Genomic DNA, 26,294 nt, shown 5'->3' on the forward strand with positions numbered 1-26,294 from the left:
CCACAGTAACAACATATTAAAAATCATGGTCATCAAAAAGGAGCCCCAAGCTCCATTTGTAAGACTGAGTCCTCACTCCAGTCAAAACAATTCCTGAGAGGTGCAGAAGCTCTTATTGGGTCTCTCTGAATGATCTGACAACATCCACCCTCCAACAAACCAAAAAAACCCCACATGCCCAGAATGGGAACTTTGCTGTGTCCAGACACTTACCACAGAGGAATGCAATCATTGACAGAGAGACTCTGAAGCAGGTTAGATTGGTGCAAGGAAACATTAATATTGTAAAAGGGAAAGTTACTGCAGTTTAGATTAATTTCAGATTCATTGCAGATATTTCTGAATGACTGAAGTAAACAACACCACAATTAATTTCCAGGAAAAGCAAGCCCCTCTTATCTAGCTGATAACCCATATCAAGAAAGACACTCAAATTTTCCTCTTGAAATGCTCAACAAAAGGATAGCTATAAACTGGGATGGTACAACCCTTCTTAATGCACTATTCCCATCAAATCTTTCCCCTTAGAGCCCCTTTCCCAGCAAAACAAGGGAGTTTATTGGCATCATCTTATGGCTGTTTCTCAAAAAACACCAATACAAAACTTTGCTCTCACAAACCATACTAAACATAGGACATATTTTCAATATCACAGATGGACTGATATTATCTGGAAGTTGAGAGAGGTCCCCTAAGCCAAGAAACTCCCTCAGTAACAGCTAAAAGATTTTACTTTAGTTTGAAGACCAAAAGTTCAGTTTTCCTAGTCAATATTTCTTTAAACTTTCCCTATTCTTCAGAAAACTACGCCCAAACTCTAAGAAGTGTTCCAGGTAGTTACCAGTATATCCACAACAATCCAGGATGCTACAAAGAGTATTCTGAGTCTGATTCTGTTCCTCCTTAACTTAGTTTGACAATTGATTTCTGGCAAAAAAAAAAAATTCCTCTCTCTTCAGCTCCTTTATATAATGGTGGCAGGGTATTGCAGTCCTGTGTTTCCTCAGTGTGTCAAACCTCAGGGACCAATTAGGGATCAAAACATGAAATAACACTTTGTGGGAAAACACCTGTGAAAGAACAGCAAGAGTATAATCAAACCACAGAGGAAATGAGATTGGGAAGGACCTCTCGAGGTCCAGTCCTCACTAAAAGCAAAGCAGCACAAGGTTGCTCATGCCCTTCTCTCAGTAAGCGTGAATATCTCCAAACAGGGGATGGATCAACTTCCCTGCAGTGCCACAACTTCCCTTGTGATTTCATTGTGAAAATTTATTTCCTTTTGTGCAGAAAAGATTTACTTGAAGCTCTTTGTGAGAGGTCTGGCTCTAACCTGTCCCTGAGTCCCCCTCAGTGGACTGCTCTTGGCTTTGTCTTCTCTCTGCTTCTCCTCAGGTGAAATGTTCTCCAGTTCTCTGATAAATTTGCTTTACTTCCACTGGACTCACACCATTCTAATAACATCTTTGTTTTTTTTTTTTTTTTGTACTGTGCACAGCTCTCACAAGTGCCAAGCAACAAGAATTTAGGACCAGATCAGCCCGTGGGTGCAGCCTGGCAGAAGGCTCACACAGTGTGCAAACCTGGAGATAAGAAATGCTGAGAGAGAAAGGGAAATAGAAACAAGTTTCAAAGGGTGGCCTTGAAAATAACACTGGATACTTTGGAGAAATAGATGCACTGTAGTTGGAGCTATGGGGGGTAATTTTAGATTTTTTGCTCTAAGACATTTACAGCATGGTGTGGCAAAAGCTGATAGGCCAAGAAATACTTACGGTGTATTGTAATTAAGAAATAATTGGCTTCTGATTATGATTGCGTGAATTATAACATCTGTGTTGTCTCACCCTTCACATGAGACTGAAAATGGAATAAATGTTTTAAAAGCACCTCTGAGTTACCCCATCTCTGGGTCAGAATATGGATTAATCCAACACAAAACCCAACAAGGAGTGGTGGCTGACAGAGGATTGCCTGTGGTGGTGTTCACAGGAGTCCCAGGATGAAGGAAGAGACGAGAATCTTGATTCCATGTTTCAGAAGGCTGATTTGTTATGTTATGATATATATTATATTAAAGGAAAATGATATATTAAAACTATACTAAAAGAATAGAAGAAAGGATTTCATCAGAAGGCTTGAAAGGAATAGAAAGGAGTGATAATAAAATCTTGTGACTGACCAGAGAGTCTGAGCCAGCTGTGCTGTGATTGGCCATTAATTAGAAACAACCAGCAAGGGCCAATCACAGATGCACCTCTTGCATTCCACAGCAGCACAAAACCATTGTTTACATTTTGTTTCTGAGGCCTCTCAGCTTCTCAGAAGAAAAAATCCTAACAAAAGGATTTTTCATAAAATAATTCTGTGACAATTGCCAACACCTCAGTGCTGACACTGCCCTGGAACAGCTGCCGTACCTCACACAGCCAAACTGATTTCCACAACTCAGCCTCAGGCCCATGAGATCCGTGTGACTGTTGGTATCAAAGACATTTTTTTTATAGTTGCCTTGCAGTGTCACTGAAACAACAAGAAAAACCCTCCAAAAACATATTTAGTGTTAGAGAATGAAGGCATTACTTTATTCTGGCCAGGATGTGCAACAGAAAGAATTTCATCCACACATTGTTGGTGATGAAGAGAGACAGGGAAAACTGATTTGGTGATCAGAATCCAAATTTATTGTGGACTACCAATGCTTATATACTGTTTTAGGAAGACTAGCAATGTTTACTAAAATGATTAGGTTAAAATCACATACACAAACATTCGCATATTACAACTTCTCTTCATTACAGACTTCAATGAAATTTTCTTTTCCAGTAAACCTCTCTAATTGAATCTTTGTTTAATCCTCAAAGTTCTGTTTGCTTTTGCCAAGGCATCCTGTTATCAAATCTCTTATGCTAACCAGGTCCAAAGTTGATAATCTGTCTTGTATCCCAGTATTTCAACAACACATTGCCTGGGCGTGCAGAAAAAATCCTTCCATCACACATCACTCTTTACTAGATTATTCTGATATTTACACAGTCAAAACCCATGGAAATTAATTCAGTGTTCATTGGTCTCCAACTATGCAGCTCTTAGCATTTGGTTTCCTATTGGTTATGGATCTGTTGGGCTCTGATATTAACTAGGTCCTCATTCCTTGGTTCTCTCGTTTTTTTCTCAGACCAGGTGTCTCACATCACACCTGGGTTGATGTTTGAGTTGATGTTCATTAATGCTCATTATTTTTTGTGTCTTTTCTGTGCTGCTCCCAGCCTGTTGAAGCTCATCACACCTTGAGTGATGATCCTTTGAAAAGAAACTCCAACTCCTTTCTCCCCAGGCAAAGGCGAACTGACTAAAGTTACAAAAATATTCTAAATTTTGTATCATTTTCCAACAGCAGGAGGCAGACTGAGATCGTTTTGCTTTTACCCGGGAGGGGAATCAGTGTCACCTGGACACTCCTTCAGCCAGGAATCCTCCTGGACAATCCTTCGGCCACAAACACCGGGACGGTTCTTCGGCCAGGAGCTTCTGGACATTCCTTCGTCCAGGAATCCTCCAGACATTCCTTCGGCCAGAAACCCTTGGACATTCCTTCAGCCAGGAATCCTCCAGACATTCCTTCAGCCAGGAGCCCCCGGACATTGCTTCGGCCACAAACACCAGGACACTCCTTCAGCCAGGAATTCCCCTGGATACTCCTTTGGCCAGGAATCCCTGGATACTCCTTCAGCCAGGAGCCCTGGACACTCATTCGTCCAGGAGCCCCCTGGACACTCCTTCAGCCACAAACACCGGGACATTTCTTCAGCCAGGAGCTTCTGGACACTCCTTCATCCAGGACTCATCTGGACACTCCTTCGGCCAGGAGCCCCCTGGACTCTCCTTCAGCCTGGAATCCCTGGACTCTCCTTCCGCCAGAAGTCCCGGACACTCCTTTGGCCACAAACCCCTGGACACTCCTTTGGCCACAAACACCAGGACATTCCTTCAGACAGGAGCTTCTGGATACTCCTTCGTCCAGGAATCCTCCGGACGCTCCTTCAGACAGGAGCCCCAGACATTCCTTCAGCCACAAACCCCTGGACACTCCTTCGGCCACAAACACCAGGACATTCCTTCAGCCAGGAATCCCCTGGACACTCCTTCAGCCAGGAATCCCCCCGAACATTCCTTCCGCGAGGAGACCCAGACATTCCCTCAGCCAGAAATCCCCTCACGCCCCCTCAGCCGAGCCGTCTCAGGCAAAGCCCCGCCTCCAGCAGCAGTGCTGGACTCTGATTGGCTTTTGGAATTAATAACTCTCTAATCTACCCAGCAACAGCCAGCTCTACGCTCTTATTGGCTTTTTGCAAGCAAAGGGGTGCGGACTCCGCTTGTCCCTCGGCGCATGCGCAATTCCCCCTATCGCTCACCGCCACGTCACTGCGCGCCCGCGCGGTGCGGGCGGGCGGCGCGGCGCATGCGCAGTGCGGCAGCGGCGGCAGACATGGCGGGCTCGGTGCGGGCCGTGGCGCGGCGCTTCCTGTCCGAGTACGGCGGCGGCACCGCCGGGCGCCTCAAGGCGCTGGACGCCTTCCTGCTCTACGTGCTGCTCACGGGCGCGCTGCAGTTCGGATACTGCCTGGGCGTCGGCACCTTCCCCTTCAACTCCTTCCTCAGCGGCTTCATCTCGGCCGTCGGCAGCTTCATCCTGGGCGGTCAGTGCCGGCCCCTCACGGACGTGGCGCGGCTCGGGCTCACCGTGAGCGGGCGTGGTGGGGAGCCTGAGGAATCGGCAGCGCTCAGAGCTGACCCTGTAGCCGGGGACCCCCGGGGCCCTCAGCACCCCCGGGACCCTCAACACCCCCCGGCCTTTACCGAGCTCCCGGTTTCGCTGCTCCCCTCAGCACCTCCGCCCTTTCCCGAGCTCCCCGTTCCAGCCCTGCAGCTGCAGGGCCGGCCCGGAGCGTTGTTCCCCGTCTGTCCTTGCAGCTTGGTGGGATTAAGAGTCCTGCAGGGGCACAGGCACGGTGCTGCTGGCCAGAATACCCCAAAGCTGCCCCTGTTTTTGTGCAGAGCTGGAAGAGCTAGGGGTGTTCAGAAGAGAAAAGGTTGCCATGAGAGCTGAGAGCCCCTTCCAGGGTCTAAAGGGGCTCCAGGACAGCTGGAGAGGGATTTTGGACAAGGGCTGGAGTGACAACACAAGGGGGAATGGTTTCCCACTGCCAGAGGGCAGGGATGGGTGGGATAGTGGGATATTGGGGAGGAATTGTTCCCTGTGAGGGTGAGGAGGCCCTGGCATAGAGTGCCCAGATTTCCTGAGTTCCTGGAGATGTCCAAGGTGAGTTTAGATGGGGTTTGGAGCACTCGAGGATAGTGGAAGGTGTCCCTGGGATTGGAATGAGATCTCTAAGGTCCTCCCAGCCCAAATCATTCTGTGCTTCTAACACACCCAACAGAGCACAGAGGAATTTCCACACTCCTGTGTGACTCCAGTCCTGCTCTGAGCCTGTTCCCCTCAGGATCTGGGCACCCTGTGGTGCTGTGGGAGCACTGACTCCACGACAGCCCCATCCCAATTCCCTGGCAGTGTCCTGCTCCTCTCTAGGAACAATGGAGTAACTTCTCCCTGGGTGGAACATCCTGGGCTGGGCTGCCCCAGCAAGGCTTTGCTTTCCTCCATGGTTTTCTCTTGTGCTCACTGATGTCTCCTTCTTGCTGTGCTGTGCAGTTTGCCTCCGGATCCAGATCAACCCCCAGAACAAGGGCGAGTTCCAGGGCATCTCCCCCGAGCGGGCCTTCGCCGATTTCCTCTTTGCCAACACCATTCTGCATCTCGTCGTCATCAATTTCGTTGGCTGAGCTCTGGGAGAGCCTGACAGGTACTGAGGGGTCACAAAAGGGACAAACACAGCACTGTTCTCCTTTGGGGGAGAATTAGAATGATAATAAATCCAGGAGTCCCCTGAGCTCCTCCTGGCCAAGCACAGCTCTGGGTTGGGACAGAGTGAGGATTTCTGATTTTAACCCTTTTTTGGCTTTTATAATTAAAGAGTTAACTAGGACATACAGAAACCTCTCTTATGAGAGAGATTCCCCATTTTTCTTTGCAGGAGGAGCTTTGGGGGCTCTGTGAGGCTGAGGCATGGCTGGGGTTCAGCTCTGGAGTTGTTTTCAGCAGGGGACAGGGACAGTTGGGTGTTGGGAGTGGGGACATTCCCTGTTGTTGCTCTTGCAAGGTGCCACAGGATCACTGGGGTTTGGGGGAGTTTCATCCCCTCTGCTCTGCAGTGACATTGCTGATGTTGCCTCCTCTCTTTCCAGGTCTTGAACTGCTCCTGATGGCAAAGTCTGGCATGGGGAAGTGCCCAGCACACTCTCACCTTCTTCTTTGATGGAAGAAGAGATGCAGGGCTCAAGATTTCCCCTCCTCAGAGTGTCCTGTGGAGGGGTCTGCAGCCTCATTGTGTAACTGAGGTCCTTTCCATCAATAAAACTCGTTATGACACTGCAGCCTTTTCCATACTAGGGACAAATACAGAGCCTCTCCTGCATCCAGCTTCCCTCTCCCTGCTTTTACCTCTCTCCCTTCCTTTCTACCCAACAGGCTTTTTTCCTGTGCCCCAGTTTTGCAGGGAAGCAGGAAACAAATTATCATAGAAATTCAGTTGTCGTCCACCCTTTTCATCTCCCTCTTTCCTGCCTTTTGATCTCCCAGGGTCTGTTGCCAGCTTGCCACCTCTTCTCCACACTGAACAACCCCAGCTCCCTCAGCCATCCCCCAGAAGAGAAATATTTTCTAGTCCTTTTGTGAGCCTTGTTGCTCTTTGTGGAAACCCAGGGAATATTTCTCTGTCTGCTCTGGGGTGCCCTGACCCCCAGGGCAGCACTGACTCTGACCCTCATTCATGGAGAAAGTTTCCCAGACTTCAAGATAGCCTGGAACCCACAAAAGTGTGAAATTGATTATAGAGAGTTGTGTAGGTGTGCCACTTGGTGAGAAATTGAGGTTTTGGGGTTTTTAGTGTGTTGTGATGGAAGCAAGATGGAGGGCACAGGGTGTTGTCCTGGGTTTCTTCTTCTTCCTCCTTCTTCATGGGTTTGGGTGGCATTTTGTAATTGGGCAGAAAGGTCCACATTGGGATCAGTTATTGGGTTAAAAGGGAAAATAATCCAGGTGTCAGTTCTTAATTGGACAGTTTAGCCTTAAAAGCCCTTGTAACCAGAGATTGTTGGCCATTTTGTGCCTTCTAATGAAAAGCTGCCCAACTCACAGTGGTGAGACTGTTTTACTGATAAATAGTAAACACCTGAGTCTGAACATGAACTACTGTCTCAAGTGCCTTCAATCCACACCCAGAAAAACCAACAACTGGTACCAGCACAGCTCTTCACTGGACACACTCCAGCCCCTCCAAGTCCTTTTAAAGTGAGGTGTTCAGAACTGAGGGCAGCACCGGAGCTGCAGCCTCACCAACACACACAGGGGTGATCCCTGCCCTGCTCCTGGCGCAAGCCAGGCTGCTGTTGTCTTTCTTGGCCGCTTGGGCTCACTGTTGGCTCGCAGCTGGAGCCAGCACCGCCAGGTCCCTCCCTCCAGAGCAGCTCTTCAGCCACTCCTCCTCCTCCTCCTCCTCCTCCTCCTCCTCCTCCTCCTCCTCCTCCTCCTCCCCAGCCTGGAGCTGCAGGCACTGCTGTGACCCCAGAGCTGGAGCAGCACTTGATCCTCATGCCCTGGAGCTTTGCCCACTGATCCAGTCTGTTCAGCCTCTCTAGAACCTTCAGGAGGTTCTGTTCTTGTGCTTGTCTGGTTTTCTCTGCAGCTGAAATTCTGGGGAGGTAAAGCCTTGAGAGCCTTGGGACTCCATGGCATGGAAATGTTTGTGTGCTGCACAGAGGGGATGGAACTTTGGCTCTCTAATGGCTTCAGAACCTCTCAGAATTCAATTCTGGCTCCTCTTTATCACCTTTTTAACATTTCCAGGTGTGCTGGAAACGCATTTAACATTTCCATTACTGTGCTGCAGCCAGTAAACCCTTAGCCAAATCTCTTGCCTGACACAGGCTGTGAGATGTGAGGAGTCAGGGTTTTCCCTGTCCTGGATAATGAGTCTGGCTCTGTGTCAGGGACAAAGAACTCGTGCCAGCACTCCTGGAGTTGTTTGCAATGGCACCAGGGCAAAATAAGCCCGAAAAAGGACCCACGTTAACAGAGGATTAACCCTTAAAAGCAATAACTTGTTGCATATTCATACACCTCATACATGATGCATAAATTCCATTCAAGCACAGGATTCTGTCTGGGCAGTGTCAACTTCTTCCTCTTAATCCTGAGAGATTAAGAGGAAGGGCACGTTATTTATTGACTTAGGAGGGAAAGTGTGATATGAAAATAGTTGCTATGCACTTTGTAAAACATGAGCAATACAAAAGAAAGATGGAATACTTGAGACAAAATCACCCACTTTTGTCATATTTCGAAGTCCTATCTGAATTGCTTTGTCCACAAATAGCATCTTCAGAGCTGAGTGAGGCAGGAAGAAGTTAATTTCTTCTGATAATGGAGTAATAAATTCTCTTTCTCTGAAAGATTTATGTGTCCTGTGGCAGCTATCTGGTGTGAGTACCTCATTCCTTTCTTAAAAAAAATATTCCACATACATAGTTTCTATTTTAACATTATGTTATAACTTAAAAAGTCTATTTAACACACTATTTAAGAAAATTAATACAGCATCACTTTCTAACATAGCACACATAATTTTCATTTAAATATCTGTGAAAAGCCAATCACAAAATACGCATTTTGACGTGTTATTTTGCCTTTTATTACAAATTTCTGTTTCCAACTGAAGTACCACTGAAAAACAGAAAACCTAAAACCAGAGGCATCACCTCCCCAAACCATTTCTGCCCTCCTTTTCCTGCCCACTCTATTCATAGCTCAACCCTTCCCGCTGTGCCCAAAACAAACCCCCCCAAGCGCAGGTTGTGGTGAGGGGGGCACCCCTGAACCTCACTCCCCTTTGGCTTGTGGTCTAACGGGTGCTGTTCTTTTCCACAGCCCCTGCCCTGCCTGCCACGTGCCACCCCAGCCCTTGGTGCTGCACTTTCCAGAGGAAGTGGTTTTCGTGGTGGGGCTGCAGGCGAGCGCCAGCGGCGCTGACCCAGATCTCGCTTGTGGCGTCATGGAACTTGTGCTGTGGCCTCTTCCTGCCCCAGCTGGGCCCCAGCCCCTTTGCGCCCTGTGAAAAAAAAAAATGGGTATTTTGTGATTGGCTTTTGGCAAATATCCGATTTTTTTCAAATATTTTCTCGATTTTTGCAAATATTTTGCGAGTATTCTGTTATGTCAGAAAGTTGTGCTGTGTTAATCTTAAGTAGTGTGTTAAATAGAGTTCTATATTATAATGTTAAAATAGAAACTATGCTATGTAAGATACTTTTTTAGAGAGGAATGAAGTACTCACACTGAGATAGCAGCCACAGAACACCTAAATCCTTCAGAGAAAAAGAATTTATATTATTGCTCCCTTATCAGAAGAAACAAACTTCTTCCTGCCTCGCTCAACCCTGAAGACACTTTAGGAATAAGAGGAAGAAGTTGATGATGACCAGACAGAATCCTGTGTTTGAATGGAATTTATGCATCATGTACGAGGTGTATGAATACGTGTGAAAAATGTGCATTTTATGATTGGCTTTTCACAAATATTAAAATGAATAAGTGTTGTGTTAGAAAGTTGTGCTGTATTAATTTTTTTAGTAGTGTGTTAAATAGAGTCTTAGGTTATAACATAATGTTAAAATAGAAGCTATGTATGTGGGATAATTTTTAAAGAAAGGAATGAGGTGCTTGCACCAGATAGCAGCCACAGGACACCTAATTTTTCATAAAAAAAGAATTTATTTCTCCCTTAGCAGAAGAAACAAACTTCTTCCTGCCTCGCTCAACCCTGAAGACACTTTAGGAATAAGAAGAAGAAGATGATGACCAGACAGAATCCTGTGTTTGAATGGAATTTATGCATCATGTATGAGGTGTATGAATATGTGTGAAAAATGTGTATTTTATGATTGGCTTTTCACAAATATTGAAATGAATATTATAAGTGTTATGTTAGGAAGTTTTGCTGTATTAATTTTTTTAGTAGTGTATTAAATAGAGTTTTAGGTTATAACATAATGTTAAAATAGAAACTATGCTATGTAAGATACTTTTTTTAAAGAGAGGATTGAGGTACTCAGACCAAGATAGCAGCCACAGGACACCCAACTCTTTCAGCGAAAAAAGAATTTATTGCTCTCTTATCAGAAGAAATGAACTTCTTCCCACCTTGCTCAGCCCTGAAGACACCTTAGGATTCAGAGGAAGAAGCTGACACTGACCAGACAGAATCCTGTGTTTGAATGGAATTTATGCATCATGTATGAGGTGTATGAATATGCAACAGGTTATTGTTTTTAAGGGTTAATCCTCTGTTAACTGTGTCCTTTTTTGGGCTTATTTTGCCCAGAAAGAGATACCTGGACCATCTGTAACTCTTTTTTTCTATTGTCTCATACTGTCCTAATTCAAATTGTCCAATTTTTTATTACTCTAATAATATTACTATTTTTCTAACCATTTCATTACTATCAAGCTTTTAAAATTTCAAAAACAAGGGATTGGTGTTTTTCACACACATCTGGCCCGCTGGGTTATTTCCTGGCTTTGCTTTGCTCTGTGGTTTTTGCAGCTCAAAATAAAGAAGAAAATGCAGGGAAGGGGGGGCAGGTTGTGGTGGTGGGAGATTGGCAGCCTGATATCTGAAAGTTGCTTTTGTGAAAAAAACGCCCATCGCTTGTTTTTAAAATTTTAGAAGTTTAATAGTAATAAAATAGGGTTTTCCTGCCACTCTGGGGACTGCTGGGAGGTACAGGCAAGGTTCAAGCTTTGCAGGGAGAGTTCTGGGGTTTCTGTCAGAGCATTCTTCTCATTTCTCTCCCACACAGGAACCTCTGGGGGTGCCTTAGTGGGGAAGAGGATTTACAGTGACTTCTGTGAGACAGAGAGAAGTTTGAGAAGAAGATTCCTTCTTCTGTTCTTTTAGTGTAGTTTTAATATATAATTATATTTTATATTTTAATATATAAAAATATTATACTAATACACTATATTAAATTATGATACATTATATTATTATACTATATTAATATATAATAATTGATATTAATATAGAATATATAATATACTAATGTTAATATATGATATATGATATATGATATATTATCTATATTACATTATATATGTTATATATTATATATTATATATTATATATTATATATTATATATTATATATTATATATTATATATTATATTGAAAATATTATATTAATGTATCATAAAATTATAAATCTGCCTTCTGAGACATGGAGTCAAGATTCTCATCTCTTCCCTCATCCTGGGACCCCTGCAAACACCACCACACCCTGAGTGTGGCCAAGCCATGATTTTGTTGTCTCCACTCCAAAGCATCTTTGATTGGTCTCATGTGGTTGTTTTTAATTAATGGCAAATAAAACTCCAGCTGTCTCAGACTCTCTGGTCAGTCACAAGATTTTATCATTTCATTCCATTCCATTCCATTCCATTCCATTCCATTCCATTCCATTCCATTCCATTCCATTCCATTCCATTCCATTCCATTCCTTTGCAAGCCTTCTTGACGAAATCCTTTCTTCTATTCTTTTACTGTAGTTTTAATATATAATTTTCTTTTAATATAATACATTAAAATGTTATCTTTATATATTATATTAAAATTTTGCAGTATATTATATTAATATATCATAATAACTGATATTAATATATTCTATGGTATATTAATATAAATATTTTATATACTGTAATATATTAATATATAATATTAATATATTAATATATTAATGTAATATATTTAAATTATTATGATATATTAATATAATATATCATAAAATAATAAATCAGCCTTCTGAAACACAGAGTCAAGATTCTCATCTCTTCCCTCATCCTGTGACCCCTGTGAACACCACCACACCCTGAGTGTGGCCAAACCATGATTTTGTTGTCTCCAGCCAGCCCAGCCCAATGCCTCCAACAACAAATACAAGACACAAACAATTTTATATTTTTTAATAAGAATTGTTTGATGACAGCCTAAAGAAATGCCAAGACATCTGTGGGTGCCAGGACAGTCCATGGATTAGCAGCATGCAGATGCCACAGGCAAGCACAGATCCATGGTGGGCACACAAGGACAGGTAAATATTTCAGTACATTTTTATGCAATTGTTACAAAAAGAGCTTGGGAGATCTCAGGTTGTTAGAAGCAAACAAAAACAACAAAAGTGGTTTGTAGTTTTACAAAAGTGGTTTGTATTTTGAACAGAAAGCCAGATCTTAAACTGGTTTAAATTAAGAAATGTTATGGTCAGATAAACTTTTAAAAAATCATTTTAAATATTTCTTCTGTGACATTGAAGTGGCAATTTCACTGAATTTGGAATTTCTGGGAGACTGCAGCTCATCCTTTAGGGGAAAAATGGGATATCTTGCTCTAATCCACCAAAAGGTGACAGGACAGGACATCCAGATTCAGTTTCCCTTTTCTTTTCAAAGTGTTTCATTTGCACCTGAAAAGGTTACTGGGCGTGCACCCTAAGAGATATAAACATCCTAAAGCTACCGAAATAGGAAAAATTCCCATTCAGATGATATTTAGCTTGTAGTTTTTAACACACAGCATTGCTCCAGGCAGAAATTATAATTTTAATAGAAGTAACAACTTGGCAATGAGTAATTATAGCAAAGTCTGCTTCATGCAAAACAGGCACAGTGTGGTGAATGACCCAGACATCTGGAGGGCAAAACGCTGGAAATGTTTCATTTTGAGCAGTTTTGTAGCAATGCAAATAAAGCAATTTAGAATATCATGGGTGGTGTGATGTGTAAGAGCAGCAGGGGATGTTCCTTGCACAAGGAATTTCCCTGAGCTCCCTCTTGCCCACGATGCTCTCTCAAAGCTGATGGGTTTGGTACTTCAGGACTGCCCCAGCTGGTTCCTCTCAGTCCTGTAACAAAAACAAAGGTGTGTTAAATCATTATTGGTTTAAAAATTATCTCTGCACAATTGCAGAGCTGAAGTGTCCAGGCAAGAGAAAAACAGACACTGGGAAAATCTGGTAAATTAGGATTTATATTAAAGTCAATAACCATCAAACTTTCCCAGGTGAGGGGAGAAATCTGATGGATGAGTGCAGGCAAGGGAAGGGATGGATGTACAAACAGAAGGGAGAAATGTAACAAAAACAAAAGGTTTGTTAAATCATTATTTAGGTTACAAGTGCATAATTGCAGAGCTGAAGTGTCCAAGCAAGAGAAAAACAGACACTGGGTAAAGCTGATATATCAGAATTTATGTCAAAGTCAATAATCATCAAACTTTCCCAGGTGAGGGGAGAAATCTGATGGATGAGTGCAGGCAAGGAAAGGGGTGGATGTAGAAATAAAAGGGAGAAATATCTTGAAAGGGAAAATATTTTCTTATGGACCAGGAAGAGCACTTGAGGGGTGGGTGAAAATGGTATGGCCAGAGGAATGGAGGGATTTTACTGGAAAAATTCTGGATAGACTGCAAAAACAGCTGTTCCAGAGAAAAGGAGCATTCACAGCTGAAGAACCAATCCAGATATTTTCTGAACCTCCCCAAGCATCCTCACCTTTTTCTTCTTCCACACAAGCACTGTCATCAGCACGTTAAAAATGATTCCTTTCATTAAAACGATTTTGAGGCCCAGCTGTGACAAAGAAATGGTGTTCAAGTGCTCATCTGGAAAAAAAACCAACAGAAAATGAGAGTTAAAAGAGCACTGAGACATCCTCATGTCCCACACAGACTCAAAAGCTCTTTTAAACAAAGTTGTTCCATTGTGTCATGGAGTCAGCTGGTGGGGCAGGAAATGAGATAGGGAGTGGAACTCAGAAACTTTAATTTCTTCCATTCAATAACCACTTAATTATCCAATTTGCCACTTTGCCAGCCACCTAACTGGTTTTAAATACTGTGCACTGTAAATCCAGGATGCTGGAGCAGCCCTCCTTCCTCTGTCTAAATTCTTTTGAAGATGGGCAGGGTAAAAGCAATTTTGATTTTAATCATATAGCAAAATTTTATTTTAATTTTATATTAGTTACAAAACCATTAGTATTTGAAAAGAATATAAATCTATATTATATATTATAGAAAAATATATATTGTATAAACACACATTATATAATATGTAAATATATAGTTATATAATATGTAAATATATAATTTATATAATAATATAAACGAAATATATTGTAGTTCTTTTATATATTTCTTTTAAATATATATATTTATATTTTTTTAATAAGAAACCCATTCTTTTATATATTCTCCATTAGAAACCCATTCTTTCATATATTCTCCATTAGAAACCCATTCTTTTATATATACTTTATTAGAAACTCATTCTTTATACATTCTTCATTAGAAACCCATTCTTTTATACATTCTTCATTAGAAACTCATTCTTTATACATTCTTCATTAGAAACCCATTCTTTTATACATTCTTCATTAGAAACCCATTCTTTTACACATTTTTCATTAGAAACCCTTTCTTTTACACACCATTCTGATACAGGTGAACCTGATTGGTCATTAAATCAACACCATTTGCTAATTGAGAAGACAACCTTTGGTAAACATCTTATGAGAAAACAACTGTTCCAAACACTGCAAGATTGTTTAATTCTTTCTCTCAGCCTTCTCAAAGCCCCCCAGAACAATTCCTGGGAAAGTTTATCTGCCTTTTCTCTCTCTCTGAATAAACTGTGAGCATCCCCACAGCCCAGCCTCAGTGACCCAAGCACAGAAACCACTGCTAACTATTGTTCCATGAAGTGTTTGTGCACCCAAAATAACCCAGCTCCTCTGAAGGCTGAAATGCAGCAGTGCTGACTCATAGCAGGACCTGGAGCCGCTCTGAGGTGGGCTCAGAATGATGTTTTTCTCAAGATTTTAAACTTTCAGCAGCAGCTCTGTGGTGAGTCAGAGCAAGAGCTGCATAAAATTATCAGCTTGGATCAGCAAGGCTGCACGAACACCACAACTTTCAGCCTTGGTGTTAAAACCTGTGGGGGCCCTTTTGGGGAAATTTTCTGTCTTTTTGCTGCTTCAGAAAGAATTCTGCAAGCAGGGTAAAGCAGCAAAAGCTTGGGAAGGTGAGAGACAGAGAAGCGTGGTCAGAGAGAGAGAAAGACAAATAAGCTTTTTTATATAATATAATATATTATATTTTATTATTTTATATGTATATATCTATATAAAATACATATTATATTACATTGCATATTATATTATATTATATTATATTATATTATATTATATTATATTATATTATATTATATTATATTATATTATATTATATTATATTATATTATATTATATTATGTTACATTTTATATATATATATATATAATTTATATAATATATTGTATTATTTATATAGCAATTTCCCATGAATTGGCCTGGGAAGCTTTAGGGAACTGGAGATAAACAATGATAGTCAGATATTAAACAATCTGCAGGTGGTGTTTTTTAAAAAATTATTTTGCTGTTCTCCTTCCTTTTACAAATGAGTGTCTTGTTAATTAGCCAATCATGTGAAATGTATTTATTGGTTTCTCTGGGTCTGCATTGAAGGCACTTGAGACAATAATTCATGTTCACACTCAGGTGTTTATTATCTCTTATCAGTAAAACAGCCTCACTGCTGTGAGTTGGGCAGCTTTTCATTAGAAGGCATAAAATGGCCAACAATCTCTTGTTACAAGGTCTTTTAAGACTAAACTGTCCAATTAAGAACTGACACCTGGATTATTTTCCCTTTTAACCCAATAACTGATCCCAGTGTGGACTTTTCTGCCCAATTACAAAATGCCACCCAAACCCATGGAGAAGAAGAAAGAAGAAGAAACCCCGGACAACACCCTGTGGCCTCCATATTGCTTCCATCCACTACACACTAAAAACCCCAAAACCTCAATTTCTCACCCAGTGGCACACCTACACTACTCTGTATAATCCATTTCACACTTTTGTGGGTTCCAGTCTGTCTTGAAGTCTGGGAAACTTTCTCCATGAATGAGGGTCAAAGTCAGACCAGTACACCCCACAGCAGACACAGAAATATTCCCTGTGCCCTGCATTTCCACACTATTGATTAAATAACCAATCAGGTCCACCTGTAGCTAACTGAGGTATAAAAGGGGAGAGGATCAAATAAATGGGATTTTGCCTTTTGCCTTCTGATAGATCTCTGTGTCATCTGTGACTCAATGGTGATAGAAAGACATTTAATTTAGGGCAAATTTTTGTCCTAAAATGCTGTGTTACATACCTGTTCTGAAGTGGAGGGACAGCCCTGTGACACAGACAGCACTGGCACCTGCAGAGAATGACAATAAATTGAATTAATTACAACAACGTTCTTCTTCAGAGACCTATAAAGATAGAAGGACTACATTAGGATTTCTGGCCAACAAACCCTCCCATAAACATTATTTTCTCTTTTTTTTCAGGACAAGCATGAAAAACGATCTAATTAACCTTCAGTGTTCCATTGGACAAAGGAATTTCAAACTTTCTATCTCCCCATAGTGTGTTCTGATTTGACTGTACCAGTTTGCTGATCCTTAATCCCATTTCTGCCAAGGGGGAAGGAGAGACCACAAACAAAGGAGAGACAATAAACAAAGGAGAAACAATAATCAAAACCATAGAAAAAGTTTTTTTCTGTTCAAGAGAGAGGGGGAAATGTGGGAAATGGATTTGTAGGGAATTCTCCAAGCCTGGCAGAAGGCTCAGTGTGCATCAGTGTGCACATTTCTTATCACTTATCTGGAGATGAGAAACGCTGACTTGGTAATGCCATGGAACAGGACAGACATTGCTGAGAGAGAAATGGAACTAGAAACAAGGTTCAAAAAATGGTTTTATAAATAAGATTAGGTACTTTGGAGAAATAGAACTATGAAAGATGCATTGTACCCATGAGAGGTAATTTTAGATTATTGGATTTAAGGCATTCACAGAATGGTGTGGCAAAAAGCTGGAAGTCCAATAAATGTTTATAATATTTCCCTTTTTCAAGGCTGAAAAATCCCAATTCAGCCTCGAGATATTAAGTAATACTGTTTCTTGGGAGAAGGAACTATTGCTTGCCAGAGGCTTACAGTGTGGGAAATGAATTTATAGAAAATTCTCCAAACAAGTTTCAAAAGGTGGCCTTACAAATAAGACTGGATACTTTACAGAAATAGAATTATGAAATATTTATTGTAGTAAGATTAAGTAAAATTACCCACAAGGTAATTTTAGATTATTTGCTTTAAGGCTTTTACAGTGCGGTGTGGCAAAAGCTGATAGGCCAAGAAACACTTATCATCTATTATAATTAGGAAATAGTTGGCTTCTGATTATGATTATGTGAATTATAACATCTGTATTGTGTCACCCTTCACATGAGAGAAAAGACTGAATACTTTACAGAAACAGAATTATGAAAGATATATTGTAGTAGGATCCACGAGGGGTAATTTGAGATGACTTTCTTTAAGGGATTTACAGCATGGGGTAACAAAAGCTGATGGGCCAAGGAACACTTATAGTGTATTGTAATTAGAAAATAATTAGTTTCTGATTGTGATGGCGTGAATTATAACACCTGTATTGTGTCACCATTCACATGAGACTGAAAATAGAATAAAAGCTTTTAAAACACCTCTCAGCTGCCCCATCTCTGGGTCAGAAAATGGATTAATCTGGCAAGAAAACAAAGGCAACAAAGCAGCATTTGTGATGGTGTTCATAGGGGTTCTTGGATGAGGGAAGTGATGAGGATCTGACTCCATGTTTCAGAAGGCTGATTAATTATTCTATTATATATATTACATTAAAACTATACTAAAAAAATAGAAGAAAAGGTTTCATCAGAAGGCTGGCTAACAATAGAAAAAGAAAGAATGATAACAAAGGTTTGTGGCTGGGCTCACTGTCAGAGCCAGCTGACTGTGATTGGCCATTAATTAGAAACAACCACATGAGACCAATCCCAGATGCACCTGTTGCATTCCACAGCAGCAGATAACCATTGTTCGCATTTTGCTCCTGAGGCCTCTCAGCTTCTCAGGAGGAAAAATCCCAAGGAAAGGATTTTCCATGAAAGATGTCTGCGACACAACATTCCTCTGTCCTGTGGGACCACAGTGGAGCACCCAGGGCACCTCCAACCCTGGTGACAGCCCCAGAAGTGCCCTTACCACTCTCAGGGTCCTCTCCCTCCAGCTCTCCGAAGCCCTCGTGGCTGGCAGCACAGTGCAGGTGGTCACTCGTGGCCCAGTAGGTGGACAGGTAGCTGGACTCCTCGCTGTCCCCATCCGTGGCCACCCCCACCACAGCAGATGTGCGCTGCTCTGCTGAGCTCACATTGAGCTGCTCAGGGGAGTAATCTGTGATGAGGCACATCTCCAGGCCCTGGGCATCTTTGGAGGTCAGCCTGTAGACGGAGGGAGATGGAGTGACTTCTGCAAAGAGGAGAAAAGAAGATTTAGGTCAGATTACACAGCCATAGTTCCTGCAGTCTTACATAGAGCCACTTGGAAATGCAGGATTCTCCATTATTCCAGGGGGAAGCTGCTTGATCATTGGGATTTTGTGCCAGGACACCTTTAGAGAACCAAAATATCTACAGCTGATTATGCAGAAGCTGCTTCTGTGTGATGGTGTTCACAGGAGTCCGAGGATGAGGGAAAAGATGAGGATCTAACTCCATGTTTCAGAAGGCTGATTTATTATTTTATCATATATATTATATTAAAACTATACTAAAAGAATAGAAGAAAGGATTTCCTCAGAAGGCTGGCTAAGAATAGAAAAAGAAAGAATGATAATGAAGGCTTGTGTCTCAGACAGAGTCTGAGCCAGCTGACTGTGATTGGCCATTAATTAGAAACAACCACATGAGACCAATCCCAGATGCACCTGTTGCATTCCACAGCAGCAGATAACCATTGTTTACATTTTGTTCCTGAGGCCTTTCAGCTTCTCAGGAGGAAAAATCCTAAGGAGAGGATTTTCCACAAAAGACGTCTGTGACAGTTCTATTGTGTGGGAGACACAGAGGCCAAACAGAATCCCTGGAACATCTGAAAAGACTGATGGACATCCACACCTGGACGTCCATACTCAGCCCAGCCATTCCTCTTGGGGACACCTCACTGGACTGTCACCATGGCTTGGTGACAATCTAAATCATGGCCTAAAATCATCCCAGCCTGTTGTCTGCTGGGACTCCCTCACCTGCCCTGCTCCCAGGTGTTTTTTGGAAATTTTTTGACTGTTTGTAAGGGAGAGGAAGGCAGGAGCTGCTAAAAAGCTTGATGATAAAATACAGATGTATATTTATGTCCCTGTATAAAATACAGATGAGCCAGGGTAGATCACTGCCTTGGGGCACATGGAAATGAAAGAGAAGATAAGGAATTTGTCAAGCTGCTCTCTTTCTCTCTCATCACCAGCACTGTGCTTTCTGAAGAGATAAACATCTACCTCACTCCGAATTAGGGTGTTTTTCTCCTCTTCAATCTGTGCAATGCTTTGATCTTGAACACACAAAACAATAAAGTCTGCTTTTCACAGGAAGCCTCAGCACTTTTGCAAAATACTAATTTCCTGTTCTTACTCAGAGTGGTGGCTGCCTCTGCTCTGGTGCTGCAGTTCCTGTAAATTCCTTGGTTTGTTTGCCCACTGCTATGAAGGTTTGAGATAATTTTGGCAAAAAACATCTACTTTAACCACAGCCCTGTGACCTGTTATTCTGGCTTGATGAGGTGATAAATGGAGGTGATAAATAAACAGCATTTCCAGCACAAGCTGGAGATGCTGTTTATTTATCACTTCTATTTATCACATCTATTTATCACCTCTATTTACAGCAAAGTGAGACGTAAATAATGATGCTCAGAGCTTTCCAAGCTGCCCAATTCCATCTTTACTGAAGGATGTCTTCCAGGTGTGAAAATGACAAAGTTTCTCAGGAGGTTCATGAGCAGCCACTTGAAGGCTTTTTGTTTTTAAAATGTCACACAGCTGGGTTAATCCACCTCAGAGTGGATTAGATGGGCAGAACTGCTTCTTCTGACCCCCAAAATATTTTGTTAACATTGAAGGAGCAGCAGGAGACATCATAGCAATGCTCTCTTGAGGTTTAGATGGTGCCCAAGTAAAGGTGGGCAATGCCCTTGACAGCTGCCATTCCCCAGATCTTGGTGTGTATTAACAAACTTGAAAATTATTAAAAAAATCAGGGTAAAAAAAAAAATAGTAAAAAAATCAGTGTAAATGTACCTGGCAAAACCAGAAGTCTCGTCCCAGATCCAAATGTGAATTTGTAATTACTCCCAGAGCTACACAATAGCAAAGGCCTCTACAATATCCAGAGCAGCACTGAAAGGATCCTTCAGCAATTAAATACTCCATTAAAAAATCCTGTTTATCTCTATGAACACACAGATCCATTTACCTGGGACTTTTCCACCTACTGAATTTCTTTTAATGTATTTTGCATTTTGCGTTCCCAAACACACTCTTCTTAATATTCCTCTCATATTTGTCCCATTGTTTCCAGAAAGCCACCTTCACCACAACTTCTATTCTCCATCTTATTCCTCATTGATTTATTCTGCCAGTCAGATTCCTCTCTCAAAAATTAAATTATTTACGAAAAAAAATTATTTATTTACAAAATTTTGTTTATTTATTTAAATTTATTTCATTATTTTACTGCACAGCTCCCCTAGGGACTGGCGGCCTCCATCATCCCATTCTCTTAATTTTATTTTTGCCACCTGAATTAGTCAAGAGTGATTCCAATAAAGCTGCCATTTAGTTTTTGACTAAAAAGCTCTTTTTGGTGAGCAATTTCTTTGAGCCATTTCATTGCTCATTCTGCCACTGAACCCTGAGGTTTCAGGGTGTGTTAGGAACCTTCCTCCAGTGGGACTATGGAGCAGCTGCAAAGAGATATGGTAAATAATGGTAAATCTATGGTAAATTTACAATAATGGTAAATCTGGAGACACCTACATGAACTCAGAGCTCTAATTTATAGCTCCTTTAGCTTGCTGATGGCTCCATATAAACTTGACATTCTCATTTCTCTCAGATGTTTTTGAAGAGGGTCATTTAAAATAAAATTATTTTCCTCACACGTTTCCAGAAGGAATTATTTCCCTATATTGCAGTTTTTTAACTTTAGGAATAAAATAATGTTGAAATTATCTTAAGAATCACTACTATTTCAAGAAATGGAAACATTACTTTTCAGGTGTAAACTCACTCAATTTAGATACTAAACAACCCTAAATATATTTTTAAAGAAATTTGGAAAATTTGGTACATTTACAACAAATATCAATATCTTGGCCGGTGTTACTTTCCCTTTTACAAAGGGTTTCAAACAAGAGAAGAGGTGTAGGATTTGGGGGGGATTTTTTTTCATACATTTGTGGCACCAACAGTCAAAGCCCACTTTTCTATCCATCCCTTTTTCTTCAGAAAGAATATTTTGATGTAAGGATTGCCTTTCCGTCCTTCAGTAACTAACTTTGCTTCTTGCCCTATCCAAATATTTCTCCCACCCTCAGTTTTAATGCTGGTCCTGCTGTTCTCTACCAATTCCAGATTCTCATTTCTAATGTGCTCCAAGCTCCACCTGGATGATGTAGGACAAGGTAAATCAACACAAGCGGGCTGTGACATCAACTTGGTGTCATCCCTGAGCTCCCTGCTTTGTGTTTATATAATTATATTCTCTTTATATTCTGTTTATAAGCGGAAACCCACCTCCACTGTTACAGCTCAAGGATCTCCACAGCACTGACCCAATATGTGCATTTTTTCTGTCCAAATACATTATGAGTCTGGTTATCTCCAAGTATTTCTATCCACATACAAGAAAAGTCCTTTTTACCTCCTACAGCTTTATGGAAGCAGTTTCACCCATCTGCATTTTGCTGGTCTGTGCTGGCTTTCACAATCTCACATCTCCTCTGCTTGAGGAGCCCAAATCCTGTTGAATTTCCAAGAGAAATCCTCTTGCACATGAAAAACCTCTTCCATGTTCATTCTCAGGAACAGAGAGGGGAAAATATCCTTGCAGCCATGGAAATCACGTGCTCTGAAAACCGACTGAAAATTCATTGTTCTGTTGCTAAAATATTGGCAAAATAGGCAAAATAATCTGTGGGCAGAAAGAAGAACTTATTGTACCTGAATTCTAAGTGAATTCTACATGAATTCTACGATGAATTCTACCTGGATTCAGACATACCTGGAGAAACCACCACTTTGGTTCCAGCTCCAAAGGTAAGCTTGCCATAACTCCCAGAATTACACTGTGACACAGCCCTTTGCAAAATGGTGCCCTGGGCTGGCTGTGTGCTGGGTGAAGGCTGCAGAACATGGCAGTGCAAGGTTTTGTTGGGAGCAGCTCACGGAATGACAGAATAAATGAGGTTGGAAAAGAGCTTTGAGATCATCAAGTCCAACGTGTGACCCAACATCTCCTCATGGACTAAACCCTGGTACTGAGTGCCATATCCAGGCTTCATAAAACCCTCCAGAGTTGGTGACACCACCCTCTGAAACCAGCTTCAGCCCTCTGCATTTTGCTGGTCTGTGCTGGCTTTCACCATTTCAATTCACCTCTGCTTGAGGAGCCCAAATCCTGTTGAATTCCCAAGACAAATCCTCTTGCACAGGTTAAACTTCTGCCATGTTCATTCTCAGGAACAGGGATGGGAAAATATCCTTGCAGCCACAGAACTCACTTAATACCAACGGAAAACGCATTGTCCTGTTGTTAAAACATTGGCAAAATAGTAAAAATAATTTGTGAGCTAAAAGAAGAACTTCCACCTGAATTCTAAATGGATTCTACACAGATTCTACATGGATTCAGACATACCTGGAGAAACCACCAGTTTGGTTCCAGCTCCAAAGGTAAACTTGCTATAACCCCCAGAATTACACTGTGACACAGCCCTTTGCAAAATGGTGCCCTGGGCTGGCTGTGTGCTGGGTGAAGGCTGCAGAACATGGCAGTGCAAGGTTTTGTTGGGAGCAGATCACGGAATGACAGAATAAATGAGGTTGGAAAAGAGCTTTGAGATCATCAAGTCCAACCTGTGACCCAACATCTCCTCATGGACTAAACCCTGGTACTGAGTGCCATATCCAGGCTTCATAAAACCCTCCAGAGATGGTGACACCACCCTCTGAAACCAGCTTCAGCCCTCTGCATTTTGCTGGTCTGTGCTGGCTTTCACCATTTCAATTCACCTCTGCTTGAGGAGCCCAAATCCTGTTGAATTCCCAAGACAAATCCTCTTGCACAGGTTAAACCTCTGCCATGTTCATTCTCAGGAAAAAGGAGAGGGAAATATCATTGCAGCCATGGAAATCATTTACTCTTAATATCAACTGAAAATTCATTGTACTGTTCCTAAAATATTGGCAAAATATGCTAAATAATTTGTGAGCTGAAAGAAGAACTTCTACTCAAATTCTATGTGAATTCTACGTGAATTCTACCTGGATTCAGACATACCTGGAGAAACCACCAGTTTGGTTCCAGCTCCAAAGGTAAACTTGCCAAAATTCCCAGAATTACACTGTGACACAGCCCTTTGCAAAATGGCGCCCTGGGCTGGCTGTGTGCTGGGTGAAGGCTGCAGAACATGGCAGTGCAAGGTTTTGTTGGGAGCAGCTCACAGAATGACAGGATAAATGAGGTTGGAAAAGAGCTTTGAGATCCTCAAGTCCAACCTGTGACCCAACACTTCCTCATGGACTAAACCCTGGCACTGGGTGCCCATCCAGGCTTCGTTAAACCTTCCAGGGATGGTGAGACCACCCTCTGAAACCAGCTTCACCCCATTGCATTTTGCTGGTCTGTGCTGGCTTTCACCATTTATCTTCTCTGCTTGAGGAGATTGATGTAAGAGCCCAAATCCTGTTGAATTTCCAAGAGAAATCCTCTTGCACATGTAAAACCTCTGCCATGTTCATTCTCAAGAACAGGGATGGGAAAATATCCTTGCAGCCACGGAAATCACTTAATACCAATGGAAAATGCATTGTCCTGTTGCTAAAATATTGGTAAAATAGGCAAAATAATTTGTCAGCTGAAAGAAGAACTTCCACCTGAATTCTACATGGATTCTACACGGATTCTACATGGACTGAGACATACCTGGAGAAACCACCAGTTTGGTTCCAGCTCCAAATGTAAGCTTGCCATAACCCTGAGAATTACACTGTGACACAGCCCTTTGCAAAATGGTGCCCTGGGCTGGCTGTGTGCTGGGTGAAGGCTGCAGAACATGGCAAGGCTTTGTTGGGAGCAGCTCACGGAATGACAGGATAAATGAGGTTGGAAAAGAGCTTTGAGATCATCAAGTCCAACCTGTGACCCAACATCTCCTCAAGGACTAAACCCTGGCACGGGGTGCCCATCCAGGCTTCATAAAACCCTCCAGAGATGGTGACACCACCCTCTGAAACCAGCTTCAGCCCTCTGCATTTTGCTGGTCTGTACTGGCTTTCACCATTTCAATTCACCTCTGCTTGAGGAGCCCAAATCCTGTTGAATTCCCAAGACAAATCCTCTTGCACACGTAAAACCTCTGCCATGTTCATTCTCGGGAACAGGGATGGGAAAATATCCTTGCCGCCATGGAAATCACTTAATACCAACAGAAAATGCATTGTCCTGTTGTTAAAACATTGGCAAAATAGGCAAAATAATTTGTCAGCTGAAAGAAGATTTTCCACCTGAATTCTACATGGATTCTACACGGATTCTACATGGATTCAGACATACCTGGAGAAACCACCAGTTTGGTTCCAGCTCCAAAGGTAAACTTTCTATAACTCCCTGAATTACACTGTGACACAGCCCTTCGCAAAATGGTGCCCTGGGCTGGCTGTGTGCTGGGTGAAGGCTGCAGAACATGGCAGTGCAAGGTTTTGTTGGGAGCAGATCATGGAATGACAGAATAAATGAAGTTGGAAAAGAGCTTTGAGATCATCAAGTCCAACCTGTGACTCAACATCTCCTCATGCACAAAACCCTGGCACTGGGTTTCCATCCAGGCCTTGTTAAACCCTCCAAGGATGCTGAGACCACCCTCTGAAACCAGCTTCACCCCTCTGCATCTTGCTGGGCTGTGCTGGCTTTCACCATCTCACATCTCCTCTGCTTGAGGAGATTAATGTAGGAGCACAAATCCTGTTGAATTCCCAAGACAAATCCTCTTGCACATGTAAAACCTCTGCCATATTCATTCTCAGGAAGAGAGAGGGGAAAATATCCTTGCAGCCATGGAAATCACTTGCTCTGAATTCCAGCTGAAAATTCATTGCCCTGTTGCTAAAATATTGTGGGGCGGCAAAATAGGCAAAATAATTTGTGAGCTGAAAGAAGAACTTCTAAGCAAATTCTACGAGAATTCTACCTGAATTCAGACATACCTGGAGAAACCACCAGTTTGGTTCCACCTCCAAAGGTAAACTTGCCAAAATTCCCAGAATCACACTGTGACACAGCCCTTTGCAAAATGGTGCCTTGGGCTGGCTGTGCGCTGGGTGAAGGCTGCAGAACATGGCAAGGCTTTGTTGGGAGCAGCTCACGGAATGACAGAATAAATGAGGTTGGAAAAGAGCTTTGAGATCATCAAGTCCAACCTGTGACCCAACATCTCCTCATGGACTAAACCCTGGTACTGAGTGCCATATCCATACTCCGTAAAACCCTCCAGGGATGGTGAAACCACCCTCTGAAACCAGCTTCACCCCATTGCATTTTGCTGGTCTGTGCTAGCTTTCACCATTTCAATTCACCTCTGCTTGAGGAGACCAAATCCTGTTGAATTCCAAGACAAATCCTCTTGCACATGTAAAACCTCTGCCATGTTCATTCTCAGGAACAGAGAGGGGAGAATATCCTTGCAGCCATGGAAATCATTTACTCTTAATACCAACGGAAAATTCATTGTACTGTTGCTAAAATATTGGTAAAATAGGCAAAATAATTCGTCAGCTGAAAGAAGAACTTCTACTCAAATTCAATGTGAATTCTACGTGAATTCTACCTGAATTCAGACATACCTGGAGAAACCACCAGTTTGGTTCCAGCTCCAAA

The 26,294-nt window shown here is 42.0% G+C and overlaps 1 protein-coding gene and 1 gene segment (V, D, J or C); one reads left to right on the forward strand and one right to left on the reverse strand.

The window, feature by feature from the left end:
* The first annotated feature begins 4,478 nt into the window (after positions 1-4,478).
* DAD1 (defender against cell death 1) lies at positions 4,479-6,495 on the forward strand. Its single transcript, XM_063178899.1, has 3 exons — positions 4,479-4,700; positions 5,714-5,864; positions 6,307-6,495. The coding sequence occupies exons 1-2, from the start codon at positions 4,490-4,492 to the stop codon at positions 5,842-5,844; spliced, it is 342 nt and encodes a 113-aa protein (XP_063034969.1). The 5' UTR covers positions 4,479-4,489; the 3' UTR covers positions 5,845-5,864; positions 6,307-6,495.
* Positions 6,496-12,121: 5,626 nt separating this feature from the next.
* Positions 12,122-26,294, reverse strand: part of LOC134430761 (T-cell receptor alpha chain constant-like) — a 161,353-nt gene continuing 147,180 nt past the window's right edge. The window contains 4 exon segments of the C gene segment in view: positions 12,122-13,074; positions 13,723-13,832; positions 16,431-16,478; positions 18,352-18,615. Of these exon segments, the coding sequence occupies positions 13,069-13,074; positions 13,723-13,832; positions 16,431-16,478; positions 18,352-18,615 (428 nt within the window).

Source organism: Melospiza melodia, chromosome 30 (assembly GCF_035770615.1).
Source record: "Melospiza melodia melodia isolate bMelMel2 chromosome 30, bMelMel2.pri, whole genome shotgun sequence".
NCBI lineage: Eukaryota > Metazoa > Chordata > Aves > Passeriformes > Passerellidae > Melospiza > Melospiza melodia.

Excerpts from the sequence above, each read along its gene's own strand:
- DAD1 (XM_063178899.1), top strand. The coding sequence starts at position 4,490 with ATGGCGGGCTCGGTGCGGGCCGTGGCGCGGCGCTTCCTGTCCGAGTAC. Across the intron at positions 4,701-5,713 it reads CGGCAGCTTCATCCTGGGCG|TTTGCCTCCGGATCCAGATC; the intron begins GTCAGTGCCGGC and ends TGTGCTGTGCAG.